Source organism: Solea solea, chromosome 13, assembly GCF_958295425.1.
Source record: "Solea solea chromosome 13, fSolSol10.1, whole genome shotgun sequence".
NCBI lineage: Eukaryota > Metazoa > Chordata > Actinopteri > Pleuronectiformes > Soleidae > Solea > Solea solea.
The window spans coordinates 11,507,655-11,526,648 of record NC_081146.1 but is presented as its reverse complement, the minus strand read 5'-3'; the positions used below and the strand labels follow the sequence as shown (position 1 = coordinate 11,526,648).

Here is an 18,994-nt window from a genome sequence, read left to right as displayed (position 1 = left end):
CGTGATAATTAAACACAGAACAGCAAAATGCTTATTGCAGGATTAATTAAGCAGAACAATCTCAGGATGTGTGTGGGCTGCTGCTTCGTACAAAAAAAAAGAACCCTGCACACTCAGCACAGCACAAACTTAGGTGAGATGCATCATGAAGAAATGAGTAACGAGACCAGACAGAGGAGGCCCCTGATAGGACACGTGCTCCCAGCGATGAGGAGCACTCGTCATTCAGTAGAATCCCTTGAACACTTGCAGTTGAAGGATATGTTTCATCTCTCATTCGTGTAGGGTGAGTAAGTCAATCAGGAGCTGGCTCTCCTCCACATAGCCACACATTACAATGGATCAGTGACAGAGATGGGAAGAGACGGGCTTCAGAACAGGGGATTCCTATCATAAGCACCCTGTTTAATCACCCGCTCACACATGTCGAAGGCAGAATGGCTGACACACACACACACACTAAGAAAAAGTCCTGCCATGTTCCTCAGTCAAAAAAAAACAACATCATGACAATTTATCTGAATAAATCCCTCTGCTATGCTCAGATTCTCCATCTAACCCACACCCCCCTTTCCTTCCCTTCCAGTCTCCTTCCTCCCAGTTTTCCATCTGCTCTCTGAATTACTGCCTGCAATCCCGCAAAGATGGAAATCAACCAGGTTTTTTTTCAAAAGTCCGATTTTGGGCTCAATTCCTACCGCCCCTCACCTTCTTTTTGCAGCTGATGGCATGGGCTACTTCCATTTTGTGGCTTTGCCGCAGCTCTGTGGCGTAAGCCAACATTTTCTACTCTTCACAGCTTCTTTTTTTTTTGTTTTCACCCCAATTCAATTAGATGTCTGTTAAGCCAGGGACTGGCGGCTGACGGCAAAGAACAACGACGAAACCAACACAGCCCAAGTATCAAGTCGGAGATAAAAAAAAAATGCAGTCACACACATTGGACACAGCCGACAAGCAACTAGCAAGTAGGTGAGACAAGGACTGGCAAGGGTCAATGAGGCCGCACACATGTGCCCAGCTTTGGATGGTCATCGACTGCTTTACAGTGAACACATGTCACAAGAAACAATAAGTCAGCAACAGATTATAAATAATATAACAATCATGACCGTTTACCGTGATAAACCCCTTCAGTCAGTACTATAATCACAACTAAAGAGAGTCGATATAATTCTGTTGGATAACTACATTTCAAATTAGCAATAGTGGTCATTTTAGTTACAGAACTGCCGTCATTTTAAGTAGAGTCATCTATAATCTGTGTACACTTTTCCGGAGGTTTGTTTCCTGTATGTAATAATGTGTCGGTGCCTGCAAACGTGATCTTTTCCTCAACACATTTAACCCTTTTTTGGCTTCTCTTAACAATGTTTTAATTTTGATTAATCAAGAGTTTTATTTTCCTGATCAACCACTTGTTCTGCAACCAAAGAAGATGTCTTCTTTTCTCCTCCTGTCCAAAGTTAGGAGGTTTGTTATGTATTATAAAGACCAGCATCAAACAGACACCAGGAGGTGTTTGAGATTTAGGTTTTACATAATTGATTACCAAAATACCACTTCAAATATGATTTCTACGCTTATATGTGCTGGAGGTCCCTTATTAGATCCATCAGTGCCGCTGCTAATGTTTATGTGGCGTAATCTCAAAGCCCTTAAGAATTATTCATCCCATGCCATGCTTAGACAGCCTGAGCTATCTCATCTCAGTCCAAGTCTTATCTGATTCACTGAAGTAAGTGAAACAGATATGCTGACTTAACTTCAGATCAAACTGGGAAATGAGTCTTGAGACAGTGCATAATTACACCACACAGTTGACAGCATTTGCTACTAATAGAGAAAACAGATGGTAAATGAATATCCTATTCTATTCCCAAAAGAGGCATCAAAGAAATGCAGGTGTCAAATTGGGCTTAGCATCATGGAAAAAGGGGGGAAAAACACACACACACAGATACAAATAGGAAATGGACTTTCATGTTCTTCTTTATGTCTGAACAAACGTGATGCAAGTGTAAAATGTTCCCCCTTTTTTTCCACAGCAGAGAGCCGTCATATTTCATGGCCTCTAATGATTTCACTTCCCCTGAACTGACAGCCTGCACCGATCACCAAAACAAAAAAGAGACATGGATATATAAAAATATAAAAAAAAAAATCTGACTGTAAAAGAAGAAAGATAAGAAACCCCTGTATGCGTATGCAATTCTAACTCAAGGTTAAGGCGTGGTCTTCACCCAGTGGCAGAAATAAAGGCGGTATTAATCAAAGGAGACGCTCCGGGGCTGTTTTTACGCTCCTTAATTTCTCCACCTACAGGACGCAGGCGGGTGGAGAAGCATGAAGAGACTCAGGTCAGGTGGAGCAGCCATGCAGAGCAGAAGCCACAGATACTGGCAACTCTGGCCTAATGGGAAGGTACAGGCACAGATGGCTTGCAAGGCCTGCAACACGACTGAAATAAAACACCGCCGCGTAAATCTTTGTTGACAGACACTCTCACGCTGCTGTAGCGAAGCCTCACTGATCCATTCAACTCTTTTAATTACCTGTCTGTGATTTAATCCTCCAGCCCTTTTCTCTTAATGATGTGCTCCGTTCTGTTTATGTGGGTTTTATTATTCTTTTTTTTTATTATTATTCCTGTTGTTGTTTGTAGATTCTCTCACAACATATAAACAATCATTAGCATGTTTTCCCATTTTTGCATTAGCACGTTAGCACTGCCAAATGTCAAGGCAAATATCCTCTTGATCTCAAAATAATCAAGCTGTTTTCCCCCAATATTTATGTGACAAGCACTGTGTCGCATTGTTATATAGCCTGCAGTGGAAATGTTACCGATATTACCACCTTATTAGCCTGGTTTTATGAGCCACGGGGGGATCATTATGCATATGTGTGTGTGTGTGTGTGTGTGTGTGTGTGTGTGAGAGAGAAAGAGAGACAAAGACATTCAAACAGGACCAAGTCATTTCAGCCCTGCAACTATATGTACAAAAACAGCAGTGCACTCACATGGAATTCAGCGAATAAAAGCAGATTTGGGGAAATTAATGCAAATGAATATAAATAGGTCAGTGCAAGATTAATTACATTATTTACTTTTACCTCTCTCACATGCTTTCCAGTTTTTAGAAAATGTGTGTATCTATCTGACTAGCATGAAAACTTAACACAGTGGAAAGTCAGAGTGTGGTTATTTTAGGGAGACAATTTCACCATTTGGATCCTTTTATCAGAAAGACCATGCCACAATCCTCCATGGTTGCTCACATATTTCCTCCACTACTAAACAACCCCGAAAGACCAGAGACAGCTCACCACATCAGGAGACACATCACAGACACTGGATCTCATGCTGAATCTATTACCCACCTCTGATGGTGCATAATGGCTTATTTTTACTACTATTATTATTATTATTATTATTATGAGAATTGTGGCTGGGCCACGAACCAGGACCCAGATAAGTGGTAATCAAAAATCAAAAATTAATCCCAAAAAAAGCATCACAAATCCTCATTAAAACATCAACTCCTTCTGAGTGTGGAGCAGCTCCAGGTTTCTGGATGTCACCACTGACTGGATCAGGCTGTTGGGGTTCAGGTGATTCATGCCCCACGTATTGATTAAACTGCCTAAAACAATGTAGTGCAGTCTAAATTGTCTCAATCAATGAACTAATTCCTAACTTTGAATGACAGTGAAAACACCTTCCAGGCTACCTGGAGCCTTTCACGGTGACAGAGAGCAGCAGAGAGGACCGTTGTTTGGGGAAAATGGGAGAGCTTTCCCCTGCGAGCCCCGGTGTAGTCTTCCTAAATGACACATTCATGCTAAAATATTAGAACACTTAGCATAGCTGTTTACAAAGTTATCATATTACTGGTTATTGGTATTGTGGGGTTTTTTTTATTTTACGTTGGGGAAATCAACATCGTCCCGTTAGTAAGTCATTGTGAAGCAGTAGAGGAAGGGAAATGAACGCAGCAACGTGCCGGGGAAAGAGGGCACAAAGTTGACACCTTCACCAGACTCGCTCCGCTTATGCTTTCAGTGGAGTTTCATCCTCGTCTAAAAACTTCCCAGCAGCGTTTAGGAGGTTAAAAATGAAGACACGTCTTACCTGTTGGTCCCTCGATGCCATCGGCGTAGATCTGAACAGTCAAAATCAAGAGAAAGGCGCAGGTGTTCATGGTGTAGCTGTTGTAGTCCACTTTGAATGTGTCATTTCATTCACTCCGCGAGGTTCGAGCGAGGAAGTCACTGAGCCGAGCTCATCTGTTCCCCCCGTCACTTCTCTCTCTTTCACACACACACATACACACAGAGAAGAGTTTCAGAGACACTGAGGGAGACAGAGCAGAGCGACTTCTGCAAACTGACGTCAGGGTAAACAGTTGAGGGGAGAGATTTCTTTCCCAAGCCCACTTTCCTCCCCAACCTCCTCTCATCTGCTGCTCCTAAGTAAGAGACGGGCGCCTCCACGTGGCTAAAACCAGCAACGACACTGAGGTGCTCAAAGATCGGCCAAGCGAAACTGTGCGTGTGTGTGTGTGTGTTACCTCTTCAGGACCATTTCTAGCATAAACTCTGACCTTGTCAGGACCTTGTCGAAACCAAAACCTGGTCCTAATGAGGCAGAATCTCATTTCTGAAGAACCGATTAAGTTTAGGGCAAAGATCTGAGTTGTTCTTAGCTGAAGGTTAGGATAAAAAAAGAACACAAATGACTAAAAGTGGAGATATGTTTTGGTGATAGCTTCTTCAGTGACTTATGACTTATTTGAAGTTTAAAATGGATTTTTAAGTGAAAATTGTGATTAGAATTCAATTATGGGGTTAAGGTTTGGGGGTTGGGATTCATGTCATGCATTAATGTTTGATGATTGCAGTGTAGGTCCAGCCTTGGGAGTGCCAGACATGTAATTGTTAAGGTTAGGCAAGGCCTTTGGTAAGAGGTGGTTTTAGGCGTGTGGCCATGGTTAATCTGTCTAAAATTAATTTCATGTCCCGTGTAACAAAAAACAGACATATCTGTGTCGTTGTGCATCTCTGGAGACACAGAAAATGTTCTGTTTCTCTGCCATTTCATCTATTTGGCTTAATTTTAATTTTTTCTTAAAGTTAATTCTTAACTTTACTGACCTAACAGCTGTCAACATGCACACGCACAGGTACTGGATTATCAGTCTGAAAACAACAGCGACATGTTGAGAACAGTACTAACACACCTTTAACCAGCAGACAGGCTGGTGTTTTTGAAAGAAGCCTCTGTAGCTGGTCATGCCTGGTCATATTTAAAAGGAAGGAATTTAAATGTAAATATCTAAGCCATTGTGACTTTGACAATAATGACACAGATAAAGTTTGGCAGGGTTTTTTTTTGGCAGGTCATGTTTCCGGTGTAATTTCATTAGGGTGCAGTTAATTGTTGAAAGGTGTCATTTTGTCACATTTGATTAAAGCTCTCCATTGCATTTGTGGTGCATGTTAGAAATTGAACACCTTGCACAAGTGCTGATGAGTCGTGATGATGTTAAAACATGACTCAGACGTAACACATTGAGCTTTGGATCAAGGTTGGATGAAGACATCATAATGCAGGCCAGTCATCATTCATTCCGTTGTTGTTGTCTGTGTTAAATTGAAGGCTAAGGCTTCCAACACGGGTGCACGTCCCAGTCTCTAATGTTGTTAGCGCACAGTGACAGGTGAGCCATGGATTGCTCAGCAAATTACTTAATTTGAGCAGAGGAGCACAGCGTATGTCGAGCAAGCACCTGTAATTACGTGTGCTTGATGCATGGCAGCCATTTTGCACCTTCATATTCAGAGCTCAGGGTAGCAATTTATTTAAACTAGGGAGTAGTTTGGCCTGAATGTGTTCACCTGCATGATAGTTTAATTTGCAGTGAAGCTAACAGGACGTTGCAAAGCACAACGGGACGGGCGTCAGCAGGGATCCAGACAGCAGGTCATTTTATCATCATCAGCTGCCATTCATTGCCCCCACACCAGCAAAACATCTCTGCCCAAGCACGGTTGTGGATGAATTTATAATAACACTTTACTACGTTTGTGAAAGGACGATTAAAACATCTGAAATAAAACACTTGGTACTCAATACAAAGACAAAACCACACTGTAAAGTGAACTGCTTATACTCTTTTACCTTTGGTGAGATGCACAGTTGAACACACCAGGCAGTGACATGACAACATTTCATTTTAGTGCATTGTAATCACAAATGTGACACACCTATAAGCTGAATGCTCAGTTTAGCTGCTCTCTCCCCTGTATAAATTAATTCATCCACTAAATGTGTTCTATAAATGTGACTGAGGTATCAGGCGTTTACATCAGATGCCAGATAACAAACAAATGTTAAAGTTACCATTTCAACAACCTGGCATCAAAAAATAGGAAGCTCGACAAAAAATGAGCACAGCTTCTTTTAAAAATCAAATTTTTTGTAGTTTCTCATTTATTATTTTTCCATTGTTAAAGGTCCAGTGGTCCCATTTAGGAGGGTTTACATGTAGGAATATAAATATAGTACACTTTAACACTTTAATATAAAACATTATTTAGTTTTTGTCATCTCAGAAGGCCTTTATATGTACTTTGGGTACATGTACAAGGGCCTTGCAGCCATCTTATGCTGCCATGTTTTCACAGCAGCCCAAATGTACAACATTCTGAAGCAGAAGCGAAGTACACAAACAAAGAAGAATGACATCCTTACGGTATATCCAAAGGCCATCATAGTCTCCTGTCACATTTGGGAAAGGGAAGAGTAAGCAAAGGAGTAAGCGGAAGGGAGAAGAGGTTATTTAACATAATTCTGCTTACTAGTATCATGATAAAGCAGCATCACATGCCAACAGTCTGAAAACGTATCTTATGTACATACAGTACATTTCCACTCTCTTAAGGCAACGCGATGTAGCTTTTGCTTAACATGTTGTCACAGCAGCAAACCATGTCGCAATGAAAGTAGGTCAGCATTATTCTTCAATTTGCTGGGCCTGATGCTGGTCGTGTCCACACCCACTCACCAAAATAACATAGTTCAAGGACAGAGCTTAATGGTGTAGAGTGGGAATAACAGAGGCGCCACTCTGTCTTAGTTAATGAGCCATCAACACCATATTTACTTTAAGCTAAGAAAAGATAAAATATGAATAATGTTTTCTTCAGGCATACGTCTTGAATCCAAGACATAAAAACAATTAGAAACTGAAGTGTTATCTCGTGAAATTGAGTAGTACTACTGTATGTTGGTTTACAGAAGTTACTAAAAGTAGATATACTGAAAGAATCTGAAATACCTGGAAAAAAAATACCCACACATTTTAGATAAGGGAGACTTTTATCACAAAACCATAAGATACAATCAAATACTATATTTACAGATGTATATTTGTCATTCAAATTAAATATAGAAATAGATTTTGAGCATATTCTATAAATTCTTAAGATTACTGAGAACTCTGTAACAAATAATACTTTTTCATAATAAATGAAACCACAGGTGACTTTCTCCAAAATTCATTTATGGCCTTTGGTCTAAAAATGATTTAGTCAAATTTGCAGAATGAGGGACGTAACATATTGTATGTACAACATACACTGCTGGCAATTTACGGGATTTTTGAATGTAGACAAAAGCACCAAATGATCCATTTAAATGTTCCATTTACAAACTAACTCTCAAATTAACGACAAGCTAACGTAACTACAGTGTTAATATGAAGACAAAAGCTGTTTTACACAGAAATGTTAATCGTTTTTGAATCTTTAATCCTTTACGTCTTCAGGTTTCCACCACATTCTCTCACCTTGTCCTTCATCGTCCTCTCGTCTTTCACTCTCTCACTTACTTTTATTCTTCTTAGATGACTTTTTTCCAATCATCACCTTTTCAAAGTCACGCAAACCCTCTTTCTCCTCTTCTTCTTGAATTGTAAGATGAAGGTTTTCACAAGGTTTACCAGTTCTTTGTCCAGGATCCTTGTAGATCCCTGAGGTTTCCTGTTTCTCCACCCGCTCCTGTCCCCACTGGTGTAACTTCTCCTGGCTCTCCATCTCACTGATCTCATGTTTCCTGTGTCTGCCCCTCCTGTCCTCTCTGGTTTGGTGGTGTTTCCCAGAGGAGGCAGAGAAATGGGTGAAGAGCTGAGGGTTGATGGAGAGTTGAGCATAAGCTGCAGCTGATAAACCAGCAAAGGAGAAAGCATGGATCACTGGGCTTTCTTTCACGGGAGACAGGACATTCTGTGTTTGGCTGTGCTTCTGAGGGCGAAGGTGTTTCGAGGATGTGCCGTTGTATGAGCTTTTATCACGACCAAGTTTCCTCCATTCCTCCGAAATGTCATCTAGTACAGGAAAATCATGACATGAGTCAAAACTATGTAGAATGTATGCAGTTTACCATTATGTTGCATTCAGCAGCATTCTCACCATGAGCACTGTCGTGGATTTTGCTCTGTTCACTCCGGCTGCGCTTCAGGTCCAGAGCTTCCTTCACGGAGTCTAAAAGCCCAAACATCTCACACAAGGAATTAAGAAAAACAGCATCTGCACAAAAAACAGAAACAATCAACCGTCAGCTACGCACTTTCATTCTATTCTTGAAAAACATTGTCAATTTGGCAGCGACAAGTTGGCACAGGGATTAGGTCAATTGGACACTAGAGTGACTGTAGGTGTGAGTGTGAGAGTGGATAGTTGTTTGTCTCTATGTGGCCCTGTGATGGACTGGTGACCTGTCCAGGGTGAACCCGCCTGTCTTTTGTCCTATATCAGCTGGGATTGGCACCAGCGCCTCCCACAACCCTCATGTGCAGGATAAAGCAGTGAAAAATGGATGGATGGATGTTGGCACAGGTAGAGAGCATCTATCATCCCCTTACAAAATTACAGCCTGGTTTTGTTCCCTCAGAAACATCAATTACAACCCCAGTGCCACTAAATAGTGATAAAACTGAACAGGAGAACCACAGCAAAGGTAACACAGATAGACACACAGTCACTGACCATCAGGACAAAAATAAAAATCACTCACTTACAGGACTAATAAGAGATGTGGGTCAAGCTTTGTGGCGACATCCATCATACTCATTAATAGTTGATATACACCATTACTTTTTTAGTAGGGCTGTGTTTAAAAAAAATCAATACGGCAGAATATTGTAAGGTACACCATGCCGGTGCGTGTATTGATTCAGATTTTCCTGAATCCAAACGGCAGCAAATGCTGTAACGATCCTGGGACATAAACATCACCTGAGGGGCAGCGTGGAATAAAAGCAGAGGTTAGCTGACATGATGCAGCACATATCTCCAACACAGCCTTGCTGATTATACGGCTAACAAAGCACCTGAAGGACATGGTCATCATTCAAAATAACAGTTTATTGTACTGTATCGTGGCCTCTGTATTGTAGGCAATACCAAGCATTATGATTTATTGTGCTTATGTAATACTTTTAATAGATGATGCACTGTTGATTGTTGACTGTACACAATTTGATGGTTTGTAATTGTAGTTGATGTGACGTGTATGGTGTGCAGTGATACTTTTGCAAGTAAAGTTCCTAACAGATAAGTCACAAGTGAGTTGAATTTAATTTGTGTGTAAGAAAAAAAAAAATATTGCAGGATCACAGCCCTCACAAAAAAATCAATATCCACAAATTAACTTTACAAAAACAGATTTCGCTTGTGGCGTCTTTTTTTAATTATCATTATTATTATTTTTTCAAACTGAATTGATATTCCTCTACATTAAAGTACAGGTGGATGGATGAGTTTCGCCGCAGGAACTCACCTGTCTCCTGTAGGCTGGCATTCTCACTGCGGACCTCCACTCCTTTAAGAGTGGCTTGTAATTCAGTCTGAAGACTGGAAAGGACCTCCCTCATCAGCCCGGAGTGTGCCACGCCCTTCCACAGACTCAATATTCCCTCTAAAAAAAACGAACACATTATGAGACCCACATAAAATATAAAGGACATTGTGCAGGCACAATCATTGTGTGTCTGAGAATAAGGATTCGTATGTGAACTGTGGAGTTGGACAGTAGCAAAGACTGGACACAATATAAAGAAAGGGCAAAGCAAAATAAATGATGAATGTGACATAAATGAGATAGAATGGGACGGCAGGGTAAGAGTGAGAATTGAGGAGAGTCGAAGAATTGGCAAAGAGACTAATAAAGTGGAGAAGGGAACATAGGGGTGAGTGTCGGGGTTGGAGAAACAGTGAAAGAAAGATAGAAGGAGATAAAAGAAATGGGAGAGGTGCAGCACTTGGAGGGAGGTTGTTAAATTGGTAATAGAGCTAGAGAGCAAAGAGTGGGAAAGAAGTAAATGGGTAAGAAAAGCAGTGCTCTACGAGGAGGGAAAGAAGAGGACAGAGCAGCTCGGACAGAAAAAGAAAAATGACTTTATGCCTGCATGAAACAGAGCGAGAGAAAAAAAAAGGTTTAGAGTATATTAGATGGTAAAATGTCACAAGTCTTTGATAGCTTATCTAGCAAAGAAATGCATCCTCCTTCGTGTTTGCTTAAATGTCTGCCAAGATATATGTAATGTGCCGGGGAAAATATTCCAAATCTCCTTTGCAGCTATCTGAAGTGAAATTCACTTTTTCTTCGTGTCGGGAATGTACACTAATGGGAAGCACACAGCACTTTCTGTAGATAGACGAGTATAGTTATTGGCTGGGTTTTCTGCGAGATGTCAATTTGTTTAAAACCCTGTGACAAGCAATACCACTTGTGCAGCGAGGCACTTCAATTTACCATTCACACAAAAGATCACTTGAGGCTATTTTATTTTACCTACTATGGTACAGCAATGGAGTAATGTATAATCAGGTCACCTTTAAAAGCCTTTAAATCAGAGTTTCGCTCCCTGCGAGAAAAAGGCACACTTTGAAATGTCAGATGCAGTCGATGGTAATATAAAGGGACATGACTCTCTGTCTGCCCGGGTCAGCAGCTTTTTAATGCCAGGCTGCAACATCGCACAACTGCAGATTCACAGATGCACTGGCTCTGCGCAGCATCAGAGTTGTCAAACAACTGTGGCAGCAGGATGCCAGGATATATTAATTCATTAATTATCAAATGGAGGTGGATATTTGAATAGTTTGTTTCTTTCCCTCAATAGGTTGGGCTTATGAAGGTTGATGAAGGCACAAAACATGTACCTTCAAAAATAACTTATATATTTTTCTCCTCCTAATTTAGCTCCATGGCTTTGCCTTTGGTCACCTGACAAAAGACCAGAAGTAAATCAACTCCTCCATAATTCCAGAGATTACAGTGCAGGTACAATGGGGCAATGTAAAACTGCAGCATTCCACCATGTACACATACAAAACTGCAGTATATCATCATGTATGCATAGAAAACAACAGTATACCATCATGTGCACAAAAAGCATACCATGGTATGTGCCATTACAAAACCGCATTACTATGCTGTATACTGGCTTTAAACACAAGACAAACCCATGTGGCGTCACCTACAAAGGGCTCAAACGAGCTCTGCAGGTGAGTCTTTCCCTGCTGTGTCAGATGCAGCGCAGGTGCAGACATCAGTAGATTTGTAAAGCTCCCCATTCCCCGTTTCATACAGCAACTTTTAGATCATTGTTTGTGTCACAAATGTGCTTTTAAATTGAGTTGAATTGAGGGATAAATGTCCTATATGCTGCTTAACATAAAGTACTGTACTCAGTACATACAGTATATGTAGATGTATATGTGTGTGTATATGTATATATATATATATATATATATACATACCAGGTGTGTCAGCCTTCTTTCTCTTGGCTGCATGTCCACTGGCTGTTGTGGGGCTGGTTACAGGTCGAGTTGGACCAGGGCTCCCCTCTGCTGTTGGATCAACTCTATCCCCCAGAGACTCCTCTGCCTCTGCTGCATCGTGCACAATCTCTGAAAAAGACAAGAAACAACAGGCATATTCTATAATTGGAGTGCATAAATATCACATATTGAATTGCCAGTGAATGTGATTCGGCAGAGGGAAGAATGCCGGGGAAATAAAATTTTAATTCTCAAGGTTTAACTTTTCTGCATCATTAAAAGTACCCGAAGGTTCTTAATTCTGAACGTCTGAATACAATGACTTCAGGAATAGACAGTTGAGAAAATAATACAAGGGTTACCCTGCAAGGACAGAAGGTACTTCCTGAAAGATCACCCACTGACCTCATCTTTCAGACAGTGGTTAAAACCAATCTCGAGGTTTATAAAGGCCTGTTTTCATCCCTTTTGTTCCTAAATAGAGACAGAGTTTGGAGGTTTGAGTCTACAAACTGACGCAGAACAGTCTTCGTAGCACGAGTGTTACTTAACTGAAGGTTTGGGTTGATTAAATGTAGCTTTTCTTCTGCCAGATGATCTCACCCGTTTCCAAACTACATGGGTTGAATCCTAACTTGTCACCGCGCTGCTTTAGAAGTGGTGCTGAGGAGGAAGCATTTCTTCTGTGCACCCAATGTTGTAATAAACTATGTGGTTTGACAGGGAATCTGTGAGGTCTTTTACAAAATTCATGGTGTTGCCTTCCCATTAGATCACAAGATATGTCTTTTGGGCAACGTCTCAAAATGCAAACCTAAATGCAGTCGATCCATGAAACTCCTACTGGCCAGGAAATGTAATGCAATGACAAATTGATTTGTGGCTCACTGAGGTGAACACCTGTCTACCTCTGGAAAAGATAACATGCTCATTAAAGCTGTAGTGTATAACTTTTAACCCTTAAACACCTAAGTCTCAAAATGTCCATCTGGACCTTTAGACTTATTTTAACTGTAAAAGAGCCAGAAAATGTCATGTGAGTTAGTGCTATTGCATAACTTATTATATATTGAATATTATACTTAATATCTGGCAGTTATTTACAATGTAAAAAATACTGTAGTTGTACGCGAACACCAGATTGTGTGGATTGTATTTAATTTGAACAGTATAAAACATATTTAAAATAACATTTGTTTGAGTCTATGTCCAAAACAGGCAAAAAAATTATGTATAAACCTATGTACAGGCGTTTTTCCTCTGGTGACAAAGACGATGATTTGCCAGCTTCCTGCAACTGCGCGAGTGAAATTACCGTAATAACCTCATGTTGGCTTTGACGTGCAACTTCTCAGCTTTCAGAAACCACTGGAATTTTTCCAATAGCACAAACCGTCGCGTACTTGCGGTAACGTGCCTTCTGCAATAGGCTCGGTTATAAAGGGTTAAATGTAAACGATTGTCTGTTCACATGAGTTCACTTAATGCTGATTAAGCTCCACACAAATCTCCCTGTGTTTCTCGGTGTAGCAATGTTTTGTTTGAGTGTCTGTGGGGTGATACTTTCTATGTAACTACTGACAGAGGAAAGGTGGAAATGACGGGCGGGGGGGAGAGCAATGCTCGCACTGTTTTGCCAACAGAATTCACACACTGGAGCTTGAAGGGAGCAGTGGGGAAATAAGGGAAATAAGCCAGAAACTAAATGCCAACTAAAATCTACCTGTCAGCAGAGGCATGTGTCTTCCAGGAGGGTCAAGAGCCAGGCTTGACGGGCTCGGCTGCATTGCGATCCCTGGAGGAAGCCTTGTACTGTTTATCAACACATCAAACTTAGTGCTGCGGCAGGTGTTGCTGCACACAGTGTCATGCTGGTAGAAATCTATCTGGCCAGAGTCCATCATTTTCCTGCGAGTGGAGAAGCAGTTTAGAGTACAGAATATGCAAGACATTTATTTATTTTTTTGCTAAACAGCTGCTGACATTCGATGAAAGGATGACTCGAGCAATGCCAATAGGTTCCAATAGGCTTGTTTGATACAAAGACTTCAAGAACAAGTGCAAACATGATAAAGGGGCGAGACGTATTACCCAGGAGACTGCTTGCATGTTATTTGATCCCGCTGTCATGATAATTCTGCTTACTGACTACCTCTGGAATGTAGTGGCAAACCCCGACTCAGACAGACTCAACAAGAGTGCAATTATATGAGTGAGACATGTCGCTGACTGCATTAGCCTGGGATGTTTGAAGTATGAAACTTTAGAAATAACACGGCCTTTTAAATTGAAGGGACATGCTTGAAGGTCACTCAGATTTGCACGCAGAGATCACAGCCAGCAGCTGCGAGGAGGGCGACAGACAAACTGTGCGTGCATGTGCATGTGTATATGTGTTTATACTTTATAACGTCTACCTAAGCATAACCCCTCCCAGTCTGATGGCCCTTTTCCAGTCCTTCAGAGTGGCTTTTCCTGCCAGGTGTACAAACTGCTTAGGACTGATGAGCTGCTCGTTGAACTGTAGGAGACAAAGAGTCTTTGTGAAAACCACTAAAGGCAAGCGTGATGAAAAGATGTGAAAATAAATAACAAAGTCGTTCTTCTGCATTTGAGAGATTCTAACTATTACACACAGCGGTGTCTGAGTAGGCACAGACAGAAGCAAAGTGCTTATATGCCTCTCCTCTGAAGGAGAAAATAAGAAAAAAGGAAGTTACATATATGCATGTATATGCATATATATGCGTGTATATATGCATATAAACATACTTTAAATTAAATCGTATCCTTCAAAAACAGCACTACAAAGCATTTTTGGAAAAAATCAAAAGTGATATACACATTCTTAAATTCACATTTGCATACCCACTGTAAAATGTACTTAAATGAAGTTACACGTACTTTCCTGCCTTGAGAAGAACTATTTAAAAAGTGTTACTACGACTAAACATATCAACTTACTGTGACACATCGGACGTTGATTCCAGGACACACAAACTTCTTAAAAAGCAGCACCGCTCTGTTGTTTCCGCAGGTGATGGGATAGCCATACTCGATTTTCTCTCCGTCTGCTTCACTGTCATCTACACAATACAGAAGAGTGGGACTTAGTGTACGTCACAGCATATTTGCAATACATCCCAAAGTGTACATGATCGACTGTTAATGAGTGATTAGTATTCTTCAGTAATTTCCTCCACCAAGGCGATCATGTTTGTCTGTCTAACTCTAACTGAGCAGCGTTACTCAATTTGTACAGATTTGGATACAATTTTCTGACATCTGCTGATGTAAATTTAGCCCACGGTGGTGATCTGAATATGCATCTGGATTCAGGATTGATTTTAAATACGAAATAAATAAATAAAAATGTTAAAAACCTTTCATAACACCGTGGGGAAACTGAACAGCCTTGATGGTCTCTAAGTGCCTTCTCTATTTATGTAAGTTTAAACTGTCACTGTGACAGTGAATCATTAGTGCACATTGTTGTATTCAGTGTCGGACAAGTTACTTATTTCATGTTACTCCTTTAATGAGTAGTTAATGTTACATTACTACTTATATAGGAAAAAAACAAAAAGTAATGTAAAGGACGTTTTTATTGGAACTGAATCCACTTCATTTAAACAAAAATTAGAAGTGAAACTGCAGAACTGCAAACATGGCCGCCTCTCAAAGGGAAAAAAGTATCTCCTAATGTTTCACTATTTTCTGCATCATCCAACTGATGTGACCAGCCCTGACCTGCCAGATCAGGGCCGGCCCAAGCCTTTATGGGGCTCTAAGCCAAATTTGATTTCAGGGGGCCCCTCCCACCACCTCAGAGTAGCCGGTACCTGACTATTATTGGTAAAAATGTAATATTTTAAACTGTATTAATTATAGCTGTGGTATTATTTACACCAAACCAGTGTCACGCTTGTTTATTTTAACCTTAGGGAGCAGTAAAATACAAAATATACCACAAAATACTACAAAATAAAATCAAATAACTTAAGTTCAACACTATTAAGATACATTAAATACATCTAAAAACAACAACATCAGATATATTTGGTTGTTGTTGTTTTGTGTCAGATGTACACATCATTAAAAGATTTAAGGACAAAGAAAACTGCGCTCTAGTGACGCAGCAATGCAGTAAAACAGCTTTACTTTGCTTATTAATTGTAATGTTATAACTGAACATATAACTGTACATTGTAATCCCTTAAACTACTGGGGAAAGTAATAACATGACAGTAATAAATGACTGAATTATTGTCATACACAGATTGTATTATAAAATTGCTGGTTAAACGTGTGTATCAGTGAAGGAAAATGTCTTAGTGTGTCTTACCGTGATGTGTCTCTATGGCCAAAACTGTCGTGCCAGTGTCAGCAGTATCCTCATTTATCCTGCAGAGGGCAACATTTCCCAAAATATAAAATCATGAAAATTGAATGTCACATGAAAGTTTAATGTCTTTATTAGGTCTAGACTTATTTTGTATTTGTTTGATTATTCTACAATTAGTTGTAACAGAAATGTTTGTCTTCTCCTCCACACTGCTCTCTGTCACAAACTTTGACTTGAGCCTGCATTAAGGTGAATGTAAACAGTAGTGTTTTTTTTAAATTGTATCACATGATTTGCTCGATATGAGCAAGAAGCAAAGAGAGAAGTGGTTTACATTATAATGCTGAGGACCAAATGTGTATACATACTTAATTCAGCCTCTCTGTTGTCACACAGCATCTGCAAAACAATGCATTATGTGTCCTTATGATTAGTGATATAAGCCACGTTACCCATGCAGAATGGGCTGCAGGTGCAGGATGACTTGAGTTTTGTGGCTGTTGTCACTGGACTCGCCCTCCTCTTCCTTCTTCACCGCCATGAGCTCCCCTGGAGACACGGTGACCTCAGCGCCCGCCATCACCCCCTCCCCACAGAGCTGCACGCACAGAAGGCCCAGCACGCATGTTAACATCCAGATCACACACATTGCACGCAGCGATGCTGTTTAATGCAGTCGGTCTTTGCTGGCATGCAACTGACTGTCACAGAAATTAAGCCATACTGAGCTTAAAATGGAATAATCCTCCTGTGCTGTGTTGGTGCAGAAGAAAATGCACAGACATATCATGGAGGATGGGACAAGAGCTCAAATCATACATATATTATATATATACATATATATATATATATATACACACACACATTGCTTGTAATTAATAGCCACAGTGATGTCAGTAGGTTAAACTGCATTATCACAACAAGACATTAAAAGCAACATTCTCAATTGCACAACTCAAGTGTATTATGCAATATTTTTGCATTTAGGCCACTATGACACTATATGACACATATTGGAAGACCTGCTGAATAAACTGAATATAATGCGGTGCAATTACCATAATATTCTTAGTCTCTGACCCACATTGACTCATTTCAGCAGGTTGGTCAAAAATGTTAATAAGCTTTCCACTGTACTTTAAAATAGGTTTGGTCATTTTGAAGAATACTGAGAAAAGTGAATTGCTGGCACATTATTATTATTATTATTACTACTAGAGTGCACTATACTGCCAATGACACAACTACAGTCGTACACGAACAGCAGCAGCTGACACGTTGAAATTCACTGGACAAAAATCAACAAGAGCACAGGGGAAAATGGAGGATAAATGAATAATCCACAACAAAACAGGCAGTAAAGACTCAGAAAACCAACCCACAGTACTCGATATAGAAAGTAGATTCTATGATGGAACAACAACTGCTGTCACAGTTGCGTGAGGCAGATTTCTCACCCTCTCACCCTCCTCCTTCTCACACTGACGTTAGTCGGCGCGACAGCACGCACACGCACAACCCAGCAGCTGCGCGCGCTCCTCTTCCACACACAGAGGGTGCACTCGCAAAAACAAACAAACCCAAAACACACTAAAACTCTACAGCACAATACTTTGCTTCACTTACCGTGTCAGAGCCGAGGAGACTTCATCCTCCTGTGCTCAGAGACGTAGGAGAGCATGCGCCGTGTGTGTGTGTGTGTGTGTGTGTGTGTCGCTGCTGTGTGACACTTCCTGCACTGAGGGCAGCATCTGTCCCACTGTCACGAGAAGCGTCGCTCGCACGCGATGTGTTAAGTCGGTCAAACAGCTCTTAGCTCGGTGTGAGTGGCTGTGAGCAGAAACACGGTTCATTTAGTTGTATTTATTGCTATTTAACTCACAATGTTGTTGTTTCTTCTTCTGTTTCATCCGTGGAAGGTTTTAGGCTCTGTCTACTGTCATAATATATGTGGTCTGATTTTGTTCCACACAGTCTGAAACTGTGTGTGTGTGTATGTGGTGTGTTCTGTTGTTGTTGCTGGTGTTGACCGGCAGGTGGCGTGCTTCTACAGCTTTATCCTCCACATGAGGGTGGTGGGGTTTGCTGGTCTGAGGCGGGGTACACCCTGGACAGGTCACCAGTCCATCACAGAGCCATATAGAGACAAACAACCATCCACTCTCACACCTATATCTAATTTAGAGAGTTCAATTTATTTGAGATAGTTGAGATTTATTTAACCAGATAGAACACACTGAGATTGAAATATATTTTCCAAGGGTGACCTGGTCTGGAGGTCAGCAGCTCGTTTTATAGTAAAGATTAGAGCTTTAGGTTACAAACCATAATATAATAGTAATATTTATATGCAAATTTGGGCTGTACATAAGTTTTGTATAGGCAGTTTGTATTTGAAGCCATTTATTTACTTAACAGAGAAGCATAGAAGAGGTAGTAGGGGCATATAAGATCAACCTACTCCTTTTTGGACCCCATTCTTTTATTTGTGGGGTTTTTTTAATTCATGTTTGAATTTTTGTGGGTTCCACATTACAGACAGCATGGGTGTCTTTTATGATATGGAACAATACAGTTGGCAATAAAAAATTAAAAAACATATTTATGATGCAAAATGGAATAAAACAATTAAGTAAATACAACAAGCTTATAAATAATATATATATACAATATATATACAATATATTGCTCACTGTTTATGACAGTATTATATTCTGTCTATAGTTACAGGTAGAGGAGGTAATGGGCCTATTCTCATTATATTTTCATATGAAGTGGCAGGCCACATTAAGTAGGGAG

At 40.4% G+C, this 18,994-nt stretch overlaps 2 protein-coding genes across 7 annotated transcripts in view; both read right to left on the bottom strand.

Annotated features, from left to right (window-relative positions):
* Positions 1 to 4,416, bottom strand: part of ptprub (protein tyrosine phosphatase receptor type Ub) — a 152,950-nt gene extending 148,534 nt beyond the window's left edge. For 4 of the 6 annotated variants that reach the window (XM_058647567.1, XM_058647571.1, XM_058647569.1 and 1 more), the window contains exon 1: positions 4,136 to 4,416. In XM_058647567.1, the coding sequence (XP_058503550.1) occupies positions 4,136 to 4,205 (70 nt within the window). In that variant the 5' untranslated portion in view covers positions 4,206 to 4,416. The remainder of the gene's footprint in view (positions 1 to 4,135) is intronic. The other 2 variants (XM_058647572.1, XM_058647573.1) reach the window with 1 other exon arrangement.
* Positions 4,417 to 6,526: 2,110 nt separating this feature from the next.
* LOC131470863 (glucocorticoid modulatory element-binding protein 1-like) lies at positions 6,527 to 18,155 on the bottom strand. Its single transcript, XM_058646901.1, has 10 exons — positions 17,822 to 18,155; positions 16,648 to 16,793; positions 16,196 to 16,254; positions 14,815 to 14,936; positions 14,268 to 14,371; positions 13,574 to 13,758; positions 11,830 to 11,979; positions 9,845 to 9,982; positions 8,476 to 8,592; positions 6,527 to 8,390 (listed from the first exon to the last, which is right to left on the bottom strand). The coding sequence occupies exons 2-10, from the start codon at positions 16,773 to 16,775 to the stop codon at positions 7,888 to 7,890; spliced, it is 1,506 nt and encodes a 501-aa protein (XP_058502884.1). The 5' UTR covers positions 16,776 to 16,793; positions 17,822 to 18,155; the 3' UTR covers positions 6,527 to 7,887.
* Between the last annotated feature and the right edge of the window lie 839 nt (positions 18,156 to 18,994).

Coding starts and splice junctions, on each gene's coding strand:
- LOC131470863 (XM_058646901.1), bottom strand. CDS start 16,775: ATGGCGGGCGCTGAGGTCACCGTGTCTCCAGGGGAGCTCATGGCGGTG. Junction 13,759..14,267: donor CTGGGAGGGGTTATGCTTAG/GTAGACGTTATA, acceptor CTCCACTCGCAG/GAAAATGATGGACTCTGGCC. Junction 8,391..8,475: donor AATCCACGACAGTGCTCATG/GTGAGAATGCTG, acceptor TTCCTGTACTAG/ATGACATTTCGGAGGAATGG.